The 19,796-nt window shown below is 39.5% G+C and overlaps 1 protein-coding gene across 2 annotated transcripts in view; it reads left to right on the forward strand.

Annotated features, from left to right (window-relative positions):
- Positions 1–19,796, forward strand: part of mapk8ip3 (mitogen-activated protein kinase 8 interacting protein 3) — a 40,452-nt gene that overhangs the window by 14,577 nt on the left and 6,079 nt on the right. Inside the window, exons 8-26 of one of the 2 annotated variants that reach the window (XM_008305282.1) lie at positions 469–587; positions 2,137–2,148; positions 2,730–2,747; positions 4,800–4,857; positions 5,078–5,230; positions 6,742–6,799; positions 7,012–7,163; positions 8,189–8,245; positions 8,361–8,531; positions 9,684–9,823; positions 12,098–12,105; positions 13,341–13,418; positions 14,963–15,121; positions 15,248–15,413; positions 15,501–15,713; positions 17,592–17,775; positions 17,881–18,000; positions 19,339–19,419; positions 19,517–19,584. In XM_008305282.1, the coding sequence (XP_008303504.1) occupies positions 469–587; positions 2,137–2,148; positions 2,730–2,747; positions 4,800–4,857; positions 5,078–5,230; positions 6,742–6,799; positions 7,012–7,163; positions 8,189–8,245; positions 8,361–8,531; positions 9,684–9,823; positions 12,098–12,105; positions 13,341–13,418; positions 14,963–15,121; positions 15,248–15,413; positions 15,501–15,713; positions 17,592–17,775; positions 17,881–18,000; positions 19,339–19,419; positions 19,517–19,584 (2,015 nt within the window). The remainder of the gene's footprint in view (positions 1–468; positions 588–2,136; positions 2,149–2,729; positions 2,748–4,799; positions 4,858–5,077; positions 5,231–6,741; positions 6,800–7,011; positions 7,164–8,188; positions 8,246–8,360; positions 8,532–9,683; positions 9,824–12,097; positions 12,106–13,340; positions 13,419–14,962; positions 15,122–15,247; positions 15,414–15,500; positions 15,714–17,591; positions 17,776–17,880; positions 18,001–19,338; positions 19,420–19,516; positions 19,585–19,796) is intronic. The other variant, XM_008305290.1, reaches the window with a different exon arrangement.

Below are 19,796 nucleotides of genomic sequence, written 5' to 3' on the forward strand. Positions count from 1 at the left end.
ATTTGGATATAAAAAGGGATTCAGTTTGAAAAATCCTCATTCCTGTTCAAAATGGTAAAACGTCAAGAGCTGAGTGCCAATTAAAGCACTTCATGATGCTTCATGATGTTTTTGGGTTTTTTGGGGGGCCTCTTTACAAGACACACCGAATGGTTTTAGTTCACAGCAAATATCAACACTTATCTTTGTCAAAATAAGGTGTTTTTGTTGTACAGAATTCCTGTTTATTAGGACTCAAACTTGCAAGTAAATCAGTGTTGTCATTTCCAAATTCAATCAAGACCAGTAAACGTTTTTCAAACCATAAAATATTCGTTGAATCCTTCAGCTAAAGGTGAAATGCAAACATCTCCACGACGCCGACTGTGGTGTTACTTCTGCATGTGCAGTGTTATGTTTTTATTGACACAAATAAAAATAGATTTAGCTCTCGTTGTCTAATTAAACCCTGGTTTCTGTGTGTTGCAGCCCCTCTCAGGGCATAGTTAACGAGGCCTTCGGCATCAACACCGACTCCCTCTACCACGAGATCAAAGACGCCAAGTCAGACATCATCGGGGACGTTGATGCAGGTGCCGAGCTGCTAGGTACGAACAGGACTTCAGCTGCAACGTATTGACATGATTTTATTGGTTCTTTATGGATTACTTTATGTGAGAGCCCTAAGTTGTGCCATGAACTCTCAGTGCTGGTAGCAGCTCAGTGACATTCTTCTGTTTTGGTCAGTGGAATGTGTTTCATTTCAAAGGAATGCTTGAAGACAATACAGATATCGCTGACTTGATTCGTACCGAATGCCAGCAGGCCGATGTGTGATATTACTCAGAATAAGTGGAATCTCGAGGGGCGGATGCATGTGTGTGCTGCACAAAGCCGGCATCTGTTTTTTCTTTGCGTTCCTGCAGGGTGTGAGCTCCATGTGAGGCTGCGTGAATGTGCCCCTGCACTCATTTTTCTTTCCTTGCATGAAAGGCTGCAGCACAACTCTGTATCGCTGCAGTCTCCTGAAAAAGTCTCACACATTGGATTGCAACCACAACCCCAGCAGCCCATTCATGCAGTGTTACCTTTACTACTTATTTGTCTTTTAAGTTTGCTTGTTTTCTTTTTTCATGGGGAAGAGGCATGTTTAGTGCAGTCCATTATAAAGGTTTTCACTTTAACCCTCTGAATCCCAGGCAGGTTCTATGTTGTTTGCTCCTATTAGAGTTTTTACACCCAGTAGACTGTTTTTTTTGTTTTGTTTTTTTTAAAGAAGTCCTGTCTCTCTGTGGAAGCAACACAACCCTGGCTAGAAGTAGATATGACTAATGATCTCTTCTGTGCAGCATAACAAAGTTGTAATACCATACTCATAAAAAACAAGTTGAATTTCTTGATTATTTATTTTTACAAACATTTTGGAACACAATTTTTCTAAATGCCCACAGCTGTAAGCAATACTGTAAAAAAAACCCCCAAAAAAACGCTTGTGTTTATTTGCTCTACATACTATAGATATTTTACAACTTCCACTTTTAATGTGTTTATACACTTGCGTCATGTCTGCTATGTGTAGACACAGCTGGCAGTTCAGGCAAAAAGTCACAGAATTTTTGTAATATCACTGTTGGTCACAGATGAGTCACAAGTAGTTTCACAGTTGCACAGAGGAGCTCAGATTTTTTTGTTTTTTGCAGAATCTGGTTAATGCAAATGCTTAGTTTTTTTAAAGGAATTTTTAGTCGTGTAGAATAAAGCGATTTTGATAAAATATCATGACTTCAGGCTTAAATTACTTCAAGGACTGTCAAAAAGATGGAAATCCAGTGGGTTTTTTTTCTGTTTTTACAGTTGATTAATGGTGTAATTTTGTTCATACCATCAGCAGGATTAGAGGTTCAGAGGGTTAAACATTGATTTTTCTATTTCCTTTCTCACATTTATCAGTTTCATGATTTATCTAAGATGTCACTTTTGAAGGGGATCCTCATTTATTTTTTAAGGGATTTGGGGATTTGATTTACTCTCCCTAAATTTCCTTCCTGCAGCAGAAATAGGAAGGGAAGTTCTGAGCCGTTTTCTTGTCCATCTGTTAACCTCTCACCCGTTTCTTTTTTTCCCCCTTTTATGTGCTTCTGCTGGTGACACCCATAGGCGAGTTCTCAGGTGTGTATCTGAACGTGCATTGGTTGGTATCTGTTTCTGTTACTCTCTCGACTCCTCTTTTCTCTCCAAACTCCACATTTAAGAGCAGAAGTCACTCAGTGTGTACAAATCAGAAAACTGCACTTAATTGTAGTTGTAATTATTAATGTATTAGTTTATTGCTCGGTTGAGAAATTGGAATCATGCAAATTATACTATACCCATAAATATGCTCCGGAGCAGTAATCTCTTTGAACATTGAGATTAAATTCATATTTAGTGATTAAGCTGTACCTGTTTTTATGTTCACAGATATTGAATTATACTATAAAAACATGAGAAAAAACATAAAATAGAGTCGATATTATTTGATTAATTCACCTTCTGGGTCACAGAAATCTGCTCCGTCTTTGATTCCAGCACAAAGGTTGCAGCTTTTGTGTAAAAGTCCTTTAACCGTTCTTCAAATCCAAATTAATAAATGCTTATTATCAGCATCCTCTCTCCTCCCATTCTTCTCTTTTTTCTTGCTCATCTCTAATCTGTGCCCACTCCTCTTTCTGTCTTTCTGTCTTTCTTTCTTCTTCTTCTTTTGCCTCCAGTCCGCGATGATTTCTTCGGTAAGGCGCCTCTTGCCCTGCGCTCGTGGCCACGTTTGCTTGTTGTGTCATTCCCTGACCTCCAGCTTCCACATCCCTCTGGTCGCTTCTTTGTGTCTGTTTTTATGTGGCTTTATATTTATATTTTGTGCCACCTTTGCATCTCACCCACCTGAATTATTAATACTCTCCTCTAAAGAGGGCCTTGAGGTAAACATTTGGTTCATTGTGTCTGCACTAAGGATCGTCGGATGTGGTTTTTCAGATATTTGGAATAGTTTGCAGTAAATATGAACGTTTTAGTAACGCAAAACCTTATTTAAGTTTTCACACACTAATTTGAAAGAGAATTTTCAGCATTTATCCTTCAGTGTTGATCGACAGATCAGATTACAGAGTGGCTTTATCAAAGCAAAAATACAGCATTTTTAAATTAATTACCTTTATCGGGATCAGTTAAAGAAAAAAAAACATACAGAAAATTGCAAAAACGCTGAATACCAGATCCGATAATCATCCAGAGTGAGAATCAGTCGACCCCTAGTTGACCCCTTTTTTGACAATTAATATAAAAGAAATAAAAGCACTGTATTGTTTTGAACCAGAACACAATGATCTACTAATAATCTAATAATACAGACACAGTGCAGAACTCAGAGTCATGAGATGAGGCTATTTTTTGCTCCATTTTGTAAATAATATGTGAATTAATGTATCAGAAATATGTAAACTCATCAAAAAATATATATCTTAACACCTGTTTGACTCCTTCAAAGTGAGTTATTTATATGAGTTAATTTCAGGTAAAAGGTTGTTTTACAGTTACGACTGTCATGACGACTCATTTATCCGTCTCTGCAGTCGGATCACTACCTAATCCCTGCAGACTTTTCTAATCCACTTTAACCGAGAGCCCTGTTCTCTGCGTCCAACCCACCACCACTCCTTTGAAAGTACAACAACCTCTTGGCTTTTTCTTTTATTTTTTTATTTTTTTCCTTTGTTTGTTTTTGACTCGTTCTCATGTCTGAAATTTTCTCTGTGTTGAAATTTCAGCTTAAAGTTTGTTTGTGCTTGGCTTATGTTGCACAGTGCTTGCTGCTTCCGTGTGCGTTTTTCAGTTCATTTATGGCGATAATTAAGATGATTAATAACAAATAAGTAGGTTGAGCTTGATCTAATCATGGTTGAGAGATAAATCTGCATATGTTTGCACCTATTGATCGATCTGCATAACCTCTGTGAAACTGCATTTTGTATTTTGAGGTGTAAAACAGTAGATTTCAAATATTTTACAAATAACTTTCCTTTGTTAGCCTGACTTTGCATCATTGTTAAATTAGAGCAATAATCTGACCATAAAGTTGAGATTTTTGATTTATTAAACCTGTCATGTAGAAATAGGCATTTACAGTTGAAACCAATACATAAACCGTATAAACAGACACATAACCTTTTTTTTTTTTTCTCACGGTCTGACATTAGACCAGACTAAACTTTTCCTGTTTTAGGTCAGTGAGGATTACCAAAATAATTTCTATTTGTTACATGCCTGAATAATGAGAGAGAATTTTCTTAGAGATTTTTTTTTTTTTACTACTTTTGTCAAAGTGAATAGTTTGCATGTATTTCCTTATTATTTGGTAGCGTTGCCTTTAAACTGTATGACTTGGGTCAAACGTTTAGAGTTTCCTTCCACAAGCTTCTCACAATAGTTTAAAGGCGTAGTAATCTCAGTGTAGTGAACTTCTGACTTTGAAGAAAATAATAAAAAAATTCTCTTAAAAAATCCTCTCTCATTATTTTGGCATTTAGCAAATAGAAGTAGTTTAAGTAATCCTAACTGACCTAAAACAGGAAACGTTTAGTCTGATTTAATGTCAGACAGTGAGAGAAAAAAAAAGGTTATGTGTCTTTTTATTCAGTGTATGTAAACTTCTGGATTCAGCTGTATTCTGGTTGGCCTGAAAATCAGCGCTACCAAAGAACCTGAGAAATGCTTTTACTTGATTGGTTTTATTGATAAATGGAGTGTGTGTAACGTGTGATAAGTAACAGACATGAATGTTTCAGGGATGGGCAAGGAGGTGGAGAACCTGCTGACGGAGAACAAACAACTCCTAGAGACCAAGTAAGAGAAGATAGTGTTCGTGTTCGTCTTCATTTGTGTTCACTTTTCCATATTTGCTGAAAGATTTGTCACGTTAATTTGAGTGAGACATTCCGTGATTGGTTTAAAATGCTGGATAAGTCTGCATGTTCTCTGTGTGTGGACATGAAAGCGAACTCGTAGTTTCTGCAAACTGGTTTCAATTTCTGATTTCATCGTCTTTCTGCTCTTTGCTCGACAGAAACGCTCTGAACATCGTGAAAAATGACCTTATTGCCAAAGTGGACGAGCTGTCGGGGGAGCAGGAGGTGCTGAGGGAGGAGTTGGAGGCGGTGAGGCAGTCCAAGAACAAGGTGGACGCAAGAGTCAAAGAACTGGAAGAAGAACTCAAGAGGTGACGTTTTTTAACAACTGAAGGTGCTGATGAAGAAAACAACATGCTCCTTTATGTGTTAAATTCAGTGTGAAAGAATTTCTACCTGCAGAGCAGGAGTGATGGCAGTGTGATGACATTTACATTCTAGAAGAAACTACTGACAAAAGACGCATTAAAAGCACGTTGAACAGCAGTTAGAGGGAGTTAAACACAAAAGCCGTTGACCTGGAATCCGAAACCGATGGAGTCTGAGTGCGTAAACGAATGGATTCGTCTTAGAAACAGACACAGGAGAAGTAACCTGATAGTCTCGAACAACACTGTCACCGTCGTCCACGTATGAGAGCCAGAAGACGAAATGTTTCAGTACAGAGCTCAGTTTTTTTTTTCTCATTTTGATCAGTTGCATCAAACACAATCATTTCTTTAAGTTAACTGTTTGTATCTGAGTATCAACAGGAGGAACTCTGTTGTGCTCTTCAAATCCATAAAGAAAAAATAATTTTAGTACAAATATGCTTCTTAAACTAATAAAAACCACATTATTTTCGAGTGTGGCTGCCAATGTGTGTTTGTAGAGAAAGCTGATTATATTAGGAGTTATATTAAAGCTGGTGTGGGACCAACATTTACAGCCAAAAAGACTGAAGCTGGAAACTGTAAAACTCACCCGAAGCACAATATTTTCACACGTCTCAGTAAAGCTTCAGGTTCTTCATATGCACTCAGTAAGTTAGTTTCACAGGACTTTATTATTTCACAATTCTTTTGGCATCTCTTGACCTGTCCAAGATTACTACTTCCTGTAATAACTACTACTATTTATTACACTGTAGACCTACATTTTTATTTTCCTGTAGAATGTACTTTTTTGTTTTTCATTTTCTGCTTGTTTTTTTGTACTAATGTTTACATTTTTAGGACATATTTTTTCTACTTGTGTTTTTCTTTTGCTTTAGTTTCAAAAGACTTTGAATGAGAGCAACTGTAATGTACGTGGTTTCCCCTCAAGGGTCAATGAAGTGTTTCTGATTCTGGAAATAAGCAGGAAAATATTCAAAACAAATAGTTTAAGAATGACAATAAAATCAAAATGTCAACTTTGTGGAATACAGATGATTAAAATGATTAACAGAACACAGTGGCACCCTGATAACTTAACCTCTGGCACTTTCAGACTTTCGTTAATGAACTTAAGCTAGAAACTCTCTGTGAAAACCGTGATTTGGACATTGAGAAGAAAAGCGTAACTTAAAATACTACTATTCAGTACTTTTTTTTTTTTTTTGGAAAATAAAAACATGGAAGTCGTGGAAATTTCAAAGTAAAAGCACCCACTTGTCAGCTTCTATCCTTGTGCTGCGTCATGTTGTGTATTCTGACTGAAGCAGCCTCAGAAGCCTCTTTAAAAAGCCTCAACCCCCATTTTTTCCTGCTTAAATGTGTTCCCTTGTATTAACAACATCTCCTTAACTCTTCACACACCTCAAGCAGAGATAAAGATGTGTGACTGTGTTTTTGTCCTGCAGGTTAAGAGCAGAAGCTCTCGGAGCATCTCGGGACTCAAAGGATGAAGGAAGTGATGATGTGAGTAAAACCGTCACTGACCTCTGGAATCACTGTTAGTGGCTCTAAATTTCACATATTAGCTAAAAATAAATAAATCTGCTGCTCTTATTTCATGAGGGTTTTAGTCCTTTGGTTGACATGTACAGAGTTTGTACAGTTTTTAGAACAAAATTAAGGAAATGAGCAATATATTTAGTGCAGACTTTAATGAGATGCTTCCATTTGCCCAGTTTTCATCACCAATGCAAGACGGCGACATGACAATGACCCAGCGGCGGCGGTTCACTCGGGTGGAGATGGCCCGAGTGCTGATGGAGAGGAACCAGTACAAAGAGCGACTGATGGAGCTGCAGGAGGCTGTGCGGTGGACGGAGATGATCAGGTGATAAACAACAGGACGCTGCTTTAAACTGGAGATCGAGAACTTGGATGGAATTTTTTTTTTTTCTCCTCCCGTCACATTATCACTGCAATACAGCCTTTTTTTGAAACAACACAACCATGACTAGAAGTAGAGAGAATTCAGAACTTGTCTTCTGTGCAGTTATGAGGCTACAAACCTTGTAAACACAACCTGCACTTCAGCCACCTTCAGTCAAACAGTCCTTGAATTTTTGTCATGACACTGTTGGTTCCAGCTGAGCCTCTAATAACTTCTTGGTTACGTAGCATAGTGCAGAATTTTTAGTTTTTCACCGATTCGTGTTAGAGCAAGCCGTAAATTTATAGCATTTTTTTTTAGCGAGATTAAAAAGATTTTAAAGCTTAGATTTGGTTGATTTTTCTGATGGAACATCAAGTGGCAGATAATTCGTTCAAGGACTGTTGCAAAGTCCAAAATCTGACGATTCTTTTTGTTGGCACAGTTTCTGGGTCTGATGAATGCTGTCGTTTTGGCGGGTTTTGGGTTTCAGAGGGTTAAAGTCAACATACTAAAATAAAGGGTTTAAATTTATCTCTTTATTCTCAGAGCTAAGAATTTAAGCCGGACTGAGCTGAATTTTTGCTGCATTTATTAAATTGTGATTTTAAGGTTAAGTTGGTTTTCACGTTGTAGACATTTAATTTTGCTTCTTATATATTTAAATGATTATTTTTAGTATACAAAAACTAACTAAAAAGGCATCTCACTTATTTAAAAAGCACTTATTTAGAAAAAAAAAAGATTTTTCTTATGTTAGCTAAGTCTTTTATTTTTCCAGTTCCAATATTTTTTGCTTATTTTTTTTACTTCCTTTATGATATTTTGAGTGTTTTATTCTGTTTTATTAAATGGATTGTTTCCATTTTTTGCATGTCTTGTAAATCATTTCATAATGTTGTTTTTTTCCCAGGTGCTGTATAAATAAATAAAGTTTATTTTTATTATTTAATTCCCTCTCACTTTAAACCTCTGTTTCCCCTCAGGGCGTCCCGGGAGAGTCCTCCGATCCAAGAGAAGAAGAAGTCCACCATCTGGCAGTTGTGAGATTCTGCTTCATTAAACTTGTTTCGCTGGAGCAGAATTAGAAATACAGATGATTTGGTGAAGAAATGCAGCAGTAAAGCCTCTCCTCCTCTTCCTCTCTCCTTCCTCCAGCTTTGCTCGTCTCTTCAGCTCGTCGTCCAGCCCTCCCCCGGTCAAGCGGCCGTACTACAGCGTCAACATCCACTACAAGTCGCCATCCCCGGCTGGTTTCTCTCAGCGACGCAGCCACACCATGTGTCAGATCTCCACCTCCAACCGAACACTGGAGTTCTTCCCTGAAGAGTGAGCAGCAACCGGCACCACATTTACACTAATTCACGTTAAACCAAAAAGCTCGTCTGCTTCTCACTCTGCTGCGGGTTGCTTGCTCGCTTGTGGCGGCTTGGAGAGTCGAAAGCTTCAGATTCAGTGTCCGGCATCGAGATATAAGGTTAAATTCACGCTCTGACTTTATATGGAAGGAGGTTATTGTCACATTCACACAGTTCTCGTCATGCATGCATAAAGAATATCACTGTAGAAACAGATTTCTCAACTAATATGCATAAAAAGTCGTCTGATTTTCATGTAAGTCACAATTACAGACAAACACAAACTAATAACACAAAGCATACTTTATTAATATAATTTTTTCATCTTTATTGGCTTTTTTGAACACATTGAGTTGATAATTGTGACCTAAATGAACGCCAGACTGCATTTTATGAGGAATTATTGCAGAAATCCTGAAAAAACGTTTTAGCTTTTTCATTGTCGATGATTGTAGATAATTTGTTAATGACTAAGAGCACATAAAATCACATTTAAGAGATATGAATAAACCTACTGGCCTCCTTGTTTAAACACGTCTTCCATCCACCAGCTCTGAATGTAAAGCATAATTAATTGGACTAGAAATCAAAATTTTAAGGCCTCATTCTTAACACGTCTTCGTTTTTAAGCTCTATTTGATTGCAATAAACAGGTCAGGGATACTTCACTCACGATCATGCAGCACGCATGAGTGAAATTTGGTTCTCTTTGACATCTTGAACTAAAGGAACTCTTGGCACATCTATTTCACGAGGCAGGTGTGTAGGAGAAGATTCAATTGCACAAAGACACAAATACACTAAAGTTGGATAAATGTTTGCAATGGATTTTACATCTTAGAATGAATACATGTACAGGAATCTTCTCAGGAGAGTTCAAATGAAGACACGATTGCTTGGCTTCAGCTACATGAGAGCTTTGTGTAACCGGAGCGAGTATCTTCGCTGCTGTTTGCTTTCCTCGTCTTCCCTTTTCCTCCTCTTCCTCACATCTTGTTCTCTCCGTCTCTTGCTGCTGGCTGGCCAGGCTGCTAACGCTTCGCTGTCTCTCTCTCTTCTTCTTCTTCTCCTTCCCTCTCGTTGCTTCCAGACTGGCCAGTAACGGTGTTGCATCTCTCCTCAGCGACTCGGCACTGTTGGCCCGCCGAGAGCAGCGGCGCGAACAGTACCGGCAGGTCCGCGAGCACATGCGCCGCGATGACGGCATCATGCAGGCCTGCGGCTGGAGCGTGCCGTCCAGATTCAAACAGGTACAAACGGAGAGTCCACATGCAGAAGGAAAACACACAAGTAATGTAGTTTGCATGAGGAGATCCAGATGTTGGATTAGATGAGCCACCAACAGCTGAGGAGGTTAAAACCTGTGGGGCTCTGATTTGTTGGAAATGGTGTTCAGGAATGACTTTTAAAGCCTGCATGGAAAATATAAATCTAGGAAAATCTCTCAATTGAAAAATTATGTGTAGAAACAATTTGTAGTAAAATGTAAAATTGGTGCACAAATTATACCAATGATGAGGCCACACAAAGACCCACTTTGAACACCTTATTTCAGATTTAAAGCAAAAATACAGCAACATGTGAAACAGCATTCCTTTGGATTGATATCTCAGCATCATTTCACAATCTTTAAATCTTACTGACTCTTATTTGAACCTGTAAAAACCTGTTTGAAGGTTAATATTCACATGTATAAGTGGAGGCAATGCTGCTGCTGTGACAAGACTTTCAAGATTTTTATTTATCGAGCTTCTAATTGGTTGTCCAGCGTCTGTAATTAAATTATCGATGGGACAGCTGAAATTGATCGCAGGTCAGTGCTCCTGTCAGACGGCTGATTAAAGCTGTTATTGTTTCCGGTAGTCTGGTTTGTTCTGGCACATGTGTGAACAGTAGAAGAAACCAATTTGCTATCTAGAAAATATAGTTTCTTAGCTAAAACGTGCAGAACCACAAATATGCTTTAACAAAGGATAAGGCTGCTGTTATTCTGTATTTTTTATTGTTTAAAAAATCAAACAGGAAAGACCAAAACCAGCAAAGCACAAGTCAATCTCTTAGTACTCCTGCTGTCAGACTTTTAGCTTCCCACGTTGCAAAGCACACAGTGGCTTTTAAAGGAACTTTTTTTACCTTTTAGTGGTCAAAAGTGGCAAATACATCCATCCATTATCTATACACTGCTAAATCCTCACTAGGGTCATGGGGGGCTGGAGTCTATCCCAGCTGACTCAGGGTGAAGGCAGGGGACACCCTGGACAGGTCGCCAGTGCTACACTTAGAGACAGACAACCAAGCACACTCACAGTCACACCTACAGACAATTTAGAATCACCAATTAACCTCAACATGTTTTGGGACTGTGTGGGAGGAAGCCGGAGAACCCACACTGCACGGAGAGAACATGCAAACTCCACACAGAAAGATCCCGGTGCCCCCACCGGGACACGAACCGGCAACCTTCTTGCTGGGAGACAACAGTGCTACCAACTGCACCACCTTGCAGCCCATGGCAAATACAACCATTCTAAAACATTGGATTTAGCTTGATTTAAATTGATCACTGTTCCTGTTTAAAAAAATAAATAAATAAATAATATCTGTTTTGTTGTGTGCGTGACATCTAGGCAGCTTGTTTTTTTCAGATTTTTTAATTTAGGTGAGTAAAGTTTATCATATTGCCTCCCCACACTTCCATTTTAGTTGCAATAACAGCAAACATGGCACTATTTTTATTAAAAATGAATCAGTGATGAATCACCCTCATGCATGAATCATGCATCAACAATAGGCTGCTTGATCCATGATGAAGAAGATACAGGAAAACAGAAATGCATGGTGAAAATACTAAGCACACTGTTCATATTTCAGAAACTCGCCAAAAATTTCACAAAACATGTTTTTCTTTTTTTTAAGAGCAGACAAGTGTTCCCTGGCTCCCCTGCAGTTCACACGATAAAAATCTTTCAAAAGAACTCATAAAAATGTGTCTTTTCTGGATAAAGTTTCTAGAATTTCTTTAAAAATTTGAGTGCTGTAGTTTTGACACAAATTGCCGTGAATATTTACAGGATGTATAAAGATTCAACTTGTCACGTAGAGCTACAGTTGACAACAATTTACTAGTTAGTGGGACAAAACCAGCCTTTTTATTTTCATACGTTTACATTTTGCTGCGAATACTTCTGTACTTTTGCTTAAGTAGGATTTTTCATGGACAACTTTTACTTGTACTGGAGAAGTTTTGCAATACTGTGTTAGTACTTTTACTTATATAAAGAATCTGAACACTTCTTCCACCATTGCAGACAGTCGTATCCTGTCTTTTTCCACTGCAACTATCTAGTAAAAAAAGGTCTTAGAACACGTGTGAGTACAGTCAGTTTTCTGCTGGTTTTGGTCTTTTCTGAGATTCATACGTTAATTAACCCAGCACCAGTAAGAGTAGTACAAAACCTTTCACATTTTCCACTTTGGTTTCAAGCATAAGCAGCATGATTTGAGAGCATGGAAATGTGCCTTAAGCTGCTCTGGCAGACTCAGGTGTGCAGCCCGAAGGCCAGAGTGTGTTGGTAGGCAGGTGGCTCTAACTCTGGTCTCCCGCAGACTGGAGGTCAGACGGACAGCGCTCAGGACAGCCCGCTGAAGAGACAACAGGCAAGTGAGACCGACAGAGAACCAGCATGCACCTTTACGGCTTCCCCTCCCTTTAACCTCCCACCTAAAGCTCCGACCCCGAGACGGCAGCACAGAACAAAGACAGACGGCACACTGAATACACAAGCAGATAATTCTGTTTTGTAGACAAACTCTGTGAGCTCCGTGTCAAGGTTTTGTAACACGACTTTACCATATCTTCTGGAAATGCATGAAGATTTTTCGGCATGATGTGAGTCAGAATCATACATTTCAAACCAATGCTACTTGCAGACACATAGCACACTTTAGGACTTCATAAGATCCTCTTATTTTGTAGAGTTAATTCCACGTAATTTTCTGTCCCTCTGCCAATTTTGTTGCAACCTTTTAACCTTTAACCTCTGTCTGTCTCAACCTGCCCGACTGAACACACTTAACACGCTGTCATCTATTTACTCCTGTCTTGTTTTCTCAAAGGAAAAATCCACTCTAAGTGTAGTTTTTCAGTTTGTCTGTGTGTTTCTGGCATCCCTTTGTTACTTCCAAAAAAACCCCAAAAAAACCTTGCACCAAAGAAAAGCTCTGCAAAATCCTGCATAACAGCGCGACATCTGCTTTGCCTGCAGCTTGCTTCACCCTTTACGCTTCGGTGGTGCATTTCTCTAATTTGAAGCTGCAAAATGACGTCGCATCAGGAGAGTTTGAGTACAGTGTAGAAGCAGAAAAACTAGAAATAAAGCCAGAATCAAAGAGTAAGAGACTCCTTCTGAATGCACGGTTTTGCATCTATCTTTACTGCAGTAATCACACCAGATGAATGCACTATAAAAGAGGCAGAGGTATCAGTTCTTTCCTCCAAACTGGGAAAGCTCTCCCTCGTCCTGGTTGTAACTACATCCTCATGTATTTCTTCTCTGAGGACAGATGAGAGAAAGTGAGTGTATTAGATCACAGTGGAGTTTTCCTTTATTGCCTGCTAAGGATGTGCTGTACATGTATACGGCACATTCACAAACACTGGATGTTTCCGTTGTCCATCAGCCCCCAGTAAAATTGGAGATGTTTTTTTCATGGAACCACACAGTAATTCTCTACTTTGTTTGTCTCCTGACCTCTTGATTTTTTGTAGACCACCAACGAGAAAGAGGACAACCGCATGAAGAATGTTCCCGTTCCGGTTTACTGTCGCCCTCTGGTGGAGAAGGACCCTAACAGGAAGGTGAGAGGTTCAGGCGTGTAGCCGTGGCAGTTAACGTCTCAGTCCGGTTAAAAATGTGTTTAACTTGACGATGTATGTGTTCAGTTTAACACTAGAAGCGTGAGATCTGTAGACGGTGGAAAAATAATCTCAGCTTGTTTAAAAGCAGGCAAGGATAGCAATACACATCTTACACAAGTCTGATGTGAAAACCTCAAAGTCTTGAGGCGGAAAATCTCTTTTGTCTCATCCTAGAAGGAATTTTTCAGTAAAAATGATTTTTATCTATGATCACCGGTGAAAAGATATGAGCATTATTCACCGACTGTTTGTAGACTATAGCTGAAAGTTCACATTTCGACTATATTTTACCAGGATTTAGGGAAAATCTTTATCCTTAAATGTGCAAATAAGAGCTTCAGCTTAGATTTGGTTGTAGTTTTCTATTGAAAACAATATCGCACGTGATTCAAATCTTGGAAAGTAAAAATCAGGCAATGTTTTCAGTTTAAACAGTCAGTGGATTTTTGTTTTAAAGAACTTCCAAAGCTACTGGCAGGTTTTAGGGGTGAAAGTGTTAAATGCATTGAAATTGTCCTGAGACATTTCAGCTCTCAGTGCAACATGGCTTTGAAGAAATACCTTCACACTCATCAGTATCATCTCTTACAATCTACAACTGAGCAAATATGTGTTTAGAGACACGCTGATGTTGTTACAGCTTTTTAGCAGGTTGAAAAGACGGCAAAAATACATTAATATCAACAAACTCAACTAGTTTTCAATCAGAAATTGACACTGAAATCTCAATTGTTGCTCACTGGGGGATGTAAACTTTTTACATAGTCAATACTTGGATATTTCAGAATCAGAATTTCTTAACTGTCATTGTACAAAGAAAGCACAATGAAATTTGAAATAGCAGCTCTCGTAGGCAGTGCAGATATCAGGAAGACAAAAAAGTGCAAAAGACTTATTTGTAGATTCTAGATTTTCAGTGAAGAAGAAGAAATAATCCTTGTGCACAAATAAATCTTTTTGTGGGACTATTATGTCACAAACAAATCATTAATCAAAGCAGCGTTGTTTTGGTTGAAAATGCAGTAAAATGTAATTTTCTCTACAACACAGCAACATGTTTATATGACCACAAGAGCTTCTGACAAAGTTACAGCTTTGTTTTCCTGGTTCTGTAGAAGGGATTTCTGTATTTGTTGGGTTTTCTGACCTTTTCTCCTGAGAAATGCTGCTGAAAATCAGTCATCAAAACCTGGATTTAGCAACAGCATCAATCCATTTATGTGCTATTATAACAACAATATCACAACCTAACATTTAATTTAATGTATTTAGTCTTGAATGTTTCAAATCAAGCAGGAATACTTGATACCTGATGGCACCAGATGAATTCATCACCCAGCACTGAGTCTAAACTACATAAAACATGGATGAAGTGTCAGTGTTGTTCATCATCAAGCTAGAGCCTTTGTTCCTGAAGTTATAATAACTACATTAACAGCAGCTTTGATTTGGAAACCCACAAATGTCTTTCATCCTTTGTGCAGCTGTGGTGTGCAGCTGGAGTGGACCTGACGGGATGGAGGGCTGGCAGCCAGGAGGCGGCGCCGAACAAAGCAGCGTCGGGCAGCAGCAGCGACCCGCTTCACGCCGAGGAGGACGGAGCTGAGAAGAAGAGCAGCCACACGTCTCCGGAGAAGAGGAAGGTAGAGCGACTGTAAAAAAAAACCCACCTGAGGGCTTTTATCACTGCAGTTTAGAATCACATTCACCTCACCTGTCCTGTCAGTTTGTTTTCAAAACCCCGGTCTCCATTTGCTTCCTCCTCTCAGTCCAAGGAGCTCCAGGAAACAGACACCATGAGCAGCCGAGTGTGGATCCTCACCAGCACCCACTCCGCCAGCAAGGTGGTCATCATCGACGCCAACCAGCCCGGCTCGCTGGTCGACCAGTTCAACGTCTGCAACGCCCACGTGCTCTGCATCTCCAGCGTACCGGGTAATTGTGCTTTTTGTTGTGTTATATGTCAAATTTTCCTTTTTTGTGTGTGTTTTGCACATGTTGACGTTTGTGTCGTTTCACCAGCTGCTAGTGAGAATGATTATCCACCCGGAGAGATCGTGTTGGATCCAGGTGACGGTGGAGCAGGTGGAGGAGGAGGAGGAGCAGGAGACGACACCGGCAGCATGGAGGGCATGCTGGCCGGTATCACGCTCGTCGGCTGTGCCACCAACTGCAGCGTCGCCCGTAGCAACTGTTCCTCACGCACCGACACGCCTATAATGGACAAAGGACAAGGTGGGCCCGTCACAAATGCTCCTGGGTCATTACACCTCAATTCACCAAAAAAGTTCACACCTGATCATCTTATATTTGACAGATTTCTTTTAAAGTTGTGAATATTGATTGTGTTGACGATGTGTAAAATCTGGGGGCACAGGTGACATTGGCTTTTGAGTTAAATATTCTTAAAGAAGGTGAAGTCATTTTTGCATTGTTTCCTTTGCGGATCAGTGTTTGAAGTTCCATAACTTGAGAAATAACGAAGCTGGATCCCTGAAATGTTGGATGCTCATTGACATGCACATCTGGACTTCAATGGTGCAACCCTGTTGTAATAGAATAAAGCAAACCAGTTCTTATAAAAAATTATTTGAAGCAGTATGAGTTAGGAACCTGTGATTTTTCTTTTAGCCCTGTAGCAGCATTATAAACACTCTTAATGTTGGGAAACTGTTGGAGTGATTTCACATGTCATACCTGCTCAGTGTTCTAATACTAGCCATAAATGCAAAAAAAAATCAATATTTTTTTTTATAATGTATGTCTCTAACTGCCACCATGCTCTAGATTTTTAACACTTACATACATGTTTTGGGTCAAATTTGACCTATTTTGACATTTGACAGCAGTAAAAATGCTCTAAAGGTCCGTCTATTCACCTGAAATTTCATAACTTTTCCTAAAGTGACCAAAAATTAAATGTTTTAAAATGTTATACCTTTGTACAGGTGCTACAAATATTTGTGCACTGACAGATTTTGGGTCAAATTTGACCCATATAGCCATTGAGATGGATTTTAGATCTATTAGTGTGGGTCAGATCAAGGAAAATGGTGGTTTTAGGGAATCTGGAAACTGAAACCGTCCAGCCCATGTTTTATGTGTTTTTTTTTCATTTACATTTATTAATGTGACATTGACTGTTTAGACATTCTAAATAGATCTGTAGTTTAAAATTTGGTGTAGACAATTACTCTGATAAAAGTGCGATACTAATTCATCCCACATCCACCCAACCGGTCGAGGCAGATGGCCGTCCCTCCCTGAGCCTGGTTCTGTCGGAGGTTTTTTTTCCCCTGTGGGGGTTTACGGTTCCTTCCCACTGTTGTGGACTGCTTGCGGACTGCTGAAGCTTATAGGGAATCCAGATGTTTTGGATTGTTGGGTGTTTCTGTTTCTGCCTTTCTGAAGCGCTATGAGATGACTTGTTATAAATATGCGCTATACAAATAAAATTGAATTGAATTGAGGGAATTCTTGACAGGAATACTTCACAGTATGGTCCCTGTTAAAATTGACCCAAACCATACTGTGAAAACATAAAATATAAACAGTATTTAAGGGTTCATTTTCCTATTGGTGCCAATCACTGGGGGAACAAATCAGCCTCTTAGAGTGAAAAAATAAAGTTTTTTTGGTTGGTGGAATATCAGAGTAGACAGTAGCATTGAAATTCTTTTGACCAACTTTGCACCATCACATAACTGGTCTGTGTTTTTCTAACCAAGCAGGGTTGCACCATTGAAGACCAGATGTGAATATCAATGAGCCTATAAAATGTCAGGACTCCAGCTGCATTATTTCTCAAGTTATCGCACTTCAAACGTTGATCCACAGATTGGTGCAAAGAAAACGATGCAAAAATCAACACGAGTCCACCTTCTTGAGGATTTTTTTAAACTCAAAAACTGACGTTACCTGTGAGACCGGAATTTACACAATTAATATTCAGCACTTAACAAAGAAATCAGTCAAATTGAAGATGGTTAGGTTTGAAGAATTTGGAGAATTGAGGCAGAATGACCCTTCTGCAGCTTTGTTGCATGATAGAAAGATAAGATGAGTGTCAGGGCTGTTGGTCTGTGCATTTAATTCACTGTTGTTGTGTTTCAGCTCCCACTGCTCCCCCCATGAATGGGAAGATCCACCCTGCACAGTCAGCTGAGGAAGCCACGGAGGCCACAGAGGTTCCCGAGTCGACGGCCAGCCACGCAGAAATGGGATCCGGACCTCCGGGACCGTTTACCGAACACGTCTTCACCGACCCACAGCCTCGTATAACTGATGCCTCTGACAGGTAGGAGGTCGAAGTCTTGAAAAGTCATCAGGAATGTGTGAGAAATAAAATGAGCCAGCTAGGGGTTCTACATTTTGAAAGTCTGTATGGTGTCGGTCCACGCAGGGGCTCGGGCCAGTCCAAGGAGGAGGCGTCTCAGCCGGCAGAGTCGGAGGACGGCGGTGAGGAGACCAAAAATTACACCAGCGTGGCCCCGACCATGTGGCTTGGAGCCCAGAACGGCTGGTGAGTCGCTCAGCTGAAATACTCACAGTTTTTACACATATGTCATCACAACATCTAACTTCTAACTGTGTCCTTTAACCTGCAGGAGCTCCACATTAACTTTTTACTCTGTCAGTGATTCACAATCAGCCACAGGCACATGACTGGCTGAACATTGTTCAGGCCAGTTTTGCCAGAAAATGTTCTGTAACCTGTTGTTTTTCATGAGCATGATGTGGAACTTAAAGTTAGCAAAAGGAAGCTCTTCTTTGACTATATTATAAACAGTGTTAAAGTGTATGATCATCCTTGAATCCTCACTGGTTTAGGAGTTTCTCTGAGACATTTTGTGATTTTTTTCGTCTAGTTTGAAGCTTTGTTACGAGCCATGCTTCGGCTGCACTTCTTGCAGTAATTCTCACAGTTTGAGAATCTACTCGTGGTGGTGGGTGGCGTAGGCGATGTGCGTGCGTCGACTTGTACAGGAGAGTGTAAGCCAGGGTGTCTTCTGAAACTACAGTTTACAGAACAGAATAGAAAGCCTTCATTATTATTATTGTTAAAGGTACAAGATTCGAGGTCTGAGATGTCCCCTAAATGCCTCACATGAGGACGGGCGTGTGGATGATATTAGTGGAAAAAGAGTAAAATAAAGTGTTATAATTTAGGAATGTTTTTTTTATCTGCCTGCTTAATAGATTTTATTTGATTATTTATTGATTTATTTTAGTCTATGTAATGTGCAGTTTATTTTTTTAATCATTTCTTATTCTGTTTTTAAAATTTTGGATTTCTCTCTCAATTTTAATAATAGATTGTATTTTATTTATTCATTTAGCTTATTTTATCTTATTTTATCTCATGTGGTGTTTCTTTATTGCATGTGTTAAATATTATAGCATTTCCTCAGTTCTTCAGTCCCAGTGTTTGAGAGTCCTTTATTGATAACTCGACTGTGGGGGGTGTTTGTACTGTTTTATGGCACTTTTATTTGTTATCTGTAAAGCACTTGCATTCCTTCTTGTCTGAAAAGTGCTATATAAATAAATACAGATAGATTTTTGAATCACGAGACTGCAGATAACAATTAGTCCTTAAAATCTGACTTTAGGTTGAGGTTAAATAATGTGTGCTGTCCCACGTACACAAAAGTAAAGTAAAGCTTTTCTTTAACACTGGGAAAACAAATGAAAAACGTTTGGCTTAGACACCTTAAGTAGGAAGATTCTGCATTATTTCTGATGCACATGAAAACGATACAAGTACTCGTGCTTGTATCGTCCTGCTGAGACACGTAGAAATGTCATGACATGCATCCTATGAACTCTGGAGTGACTTTGTTCTGTTTTTTCCTTCAAGGCTCTACGTCCACTCAGCTGTTGGAAACTGGAAGAAGTGTCTCCACTCCATCAAACTCAAAGACTCGGTGCTCAGTCTGGTGTAAGAGAAAAGCATCACAGCAGCTCCTTCTTCTTTCTACAACCGTTTTATTACATGAAGTCGTTCCTCCAACAGTCCGTCTCCTCTCTAATTGCAGGCATGTTAAAGGCCGCGTGCTGGTCGCCCTCGCTGATGGGACATTCGCAATCTTCCACAGAGCCGAGGGTATTTGGTTTTTATTTCAATTCAATTCAATTCAATTCCTTTTAACGGCGGCTCCGCCAAACGCCTGCTCCGCTCCAGGATTTTTACACATTACAACCATTCAGGCTCCATGTAATCTGATTTGAACTATGAAATCACCAAAACAAGCCGGTGATGCGTGTCCGGTTAATTTCACGTGGATTTGGGCGGATTAGTCGAGGGTTTTTAAAAGC

This window comes from Stegastes partitus, unplaced genomic scaffold, assembly GCF_000690725.1.
Source record: "Stegastes partitus isolate 25-593 unplaced genomic scaffold, Stegastes_partitus-1.0.2 Scaffold43, whole genome shotgun sequence".
In the NCBI taxonomy this organism is placed as follows: domain Eukaryota; kingdom Metazoa; phylum Chordata; class Actinopteri; family Pomacentridae; genus Stegastes; species Stegastes partitus.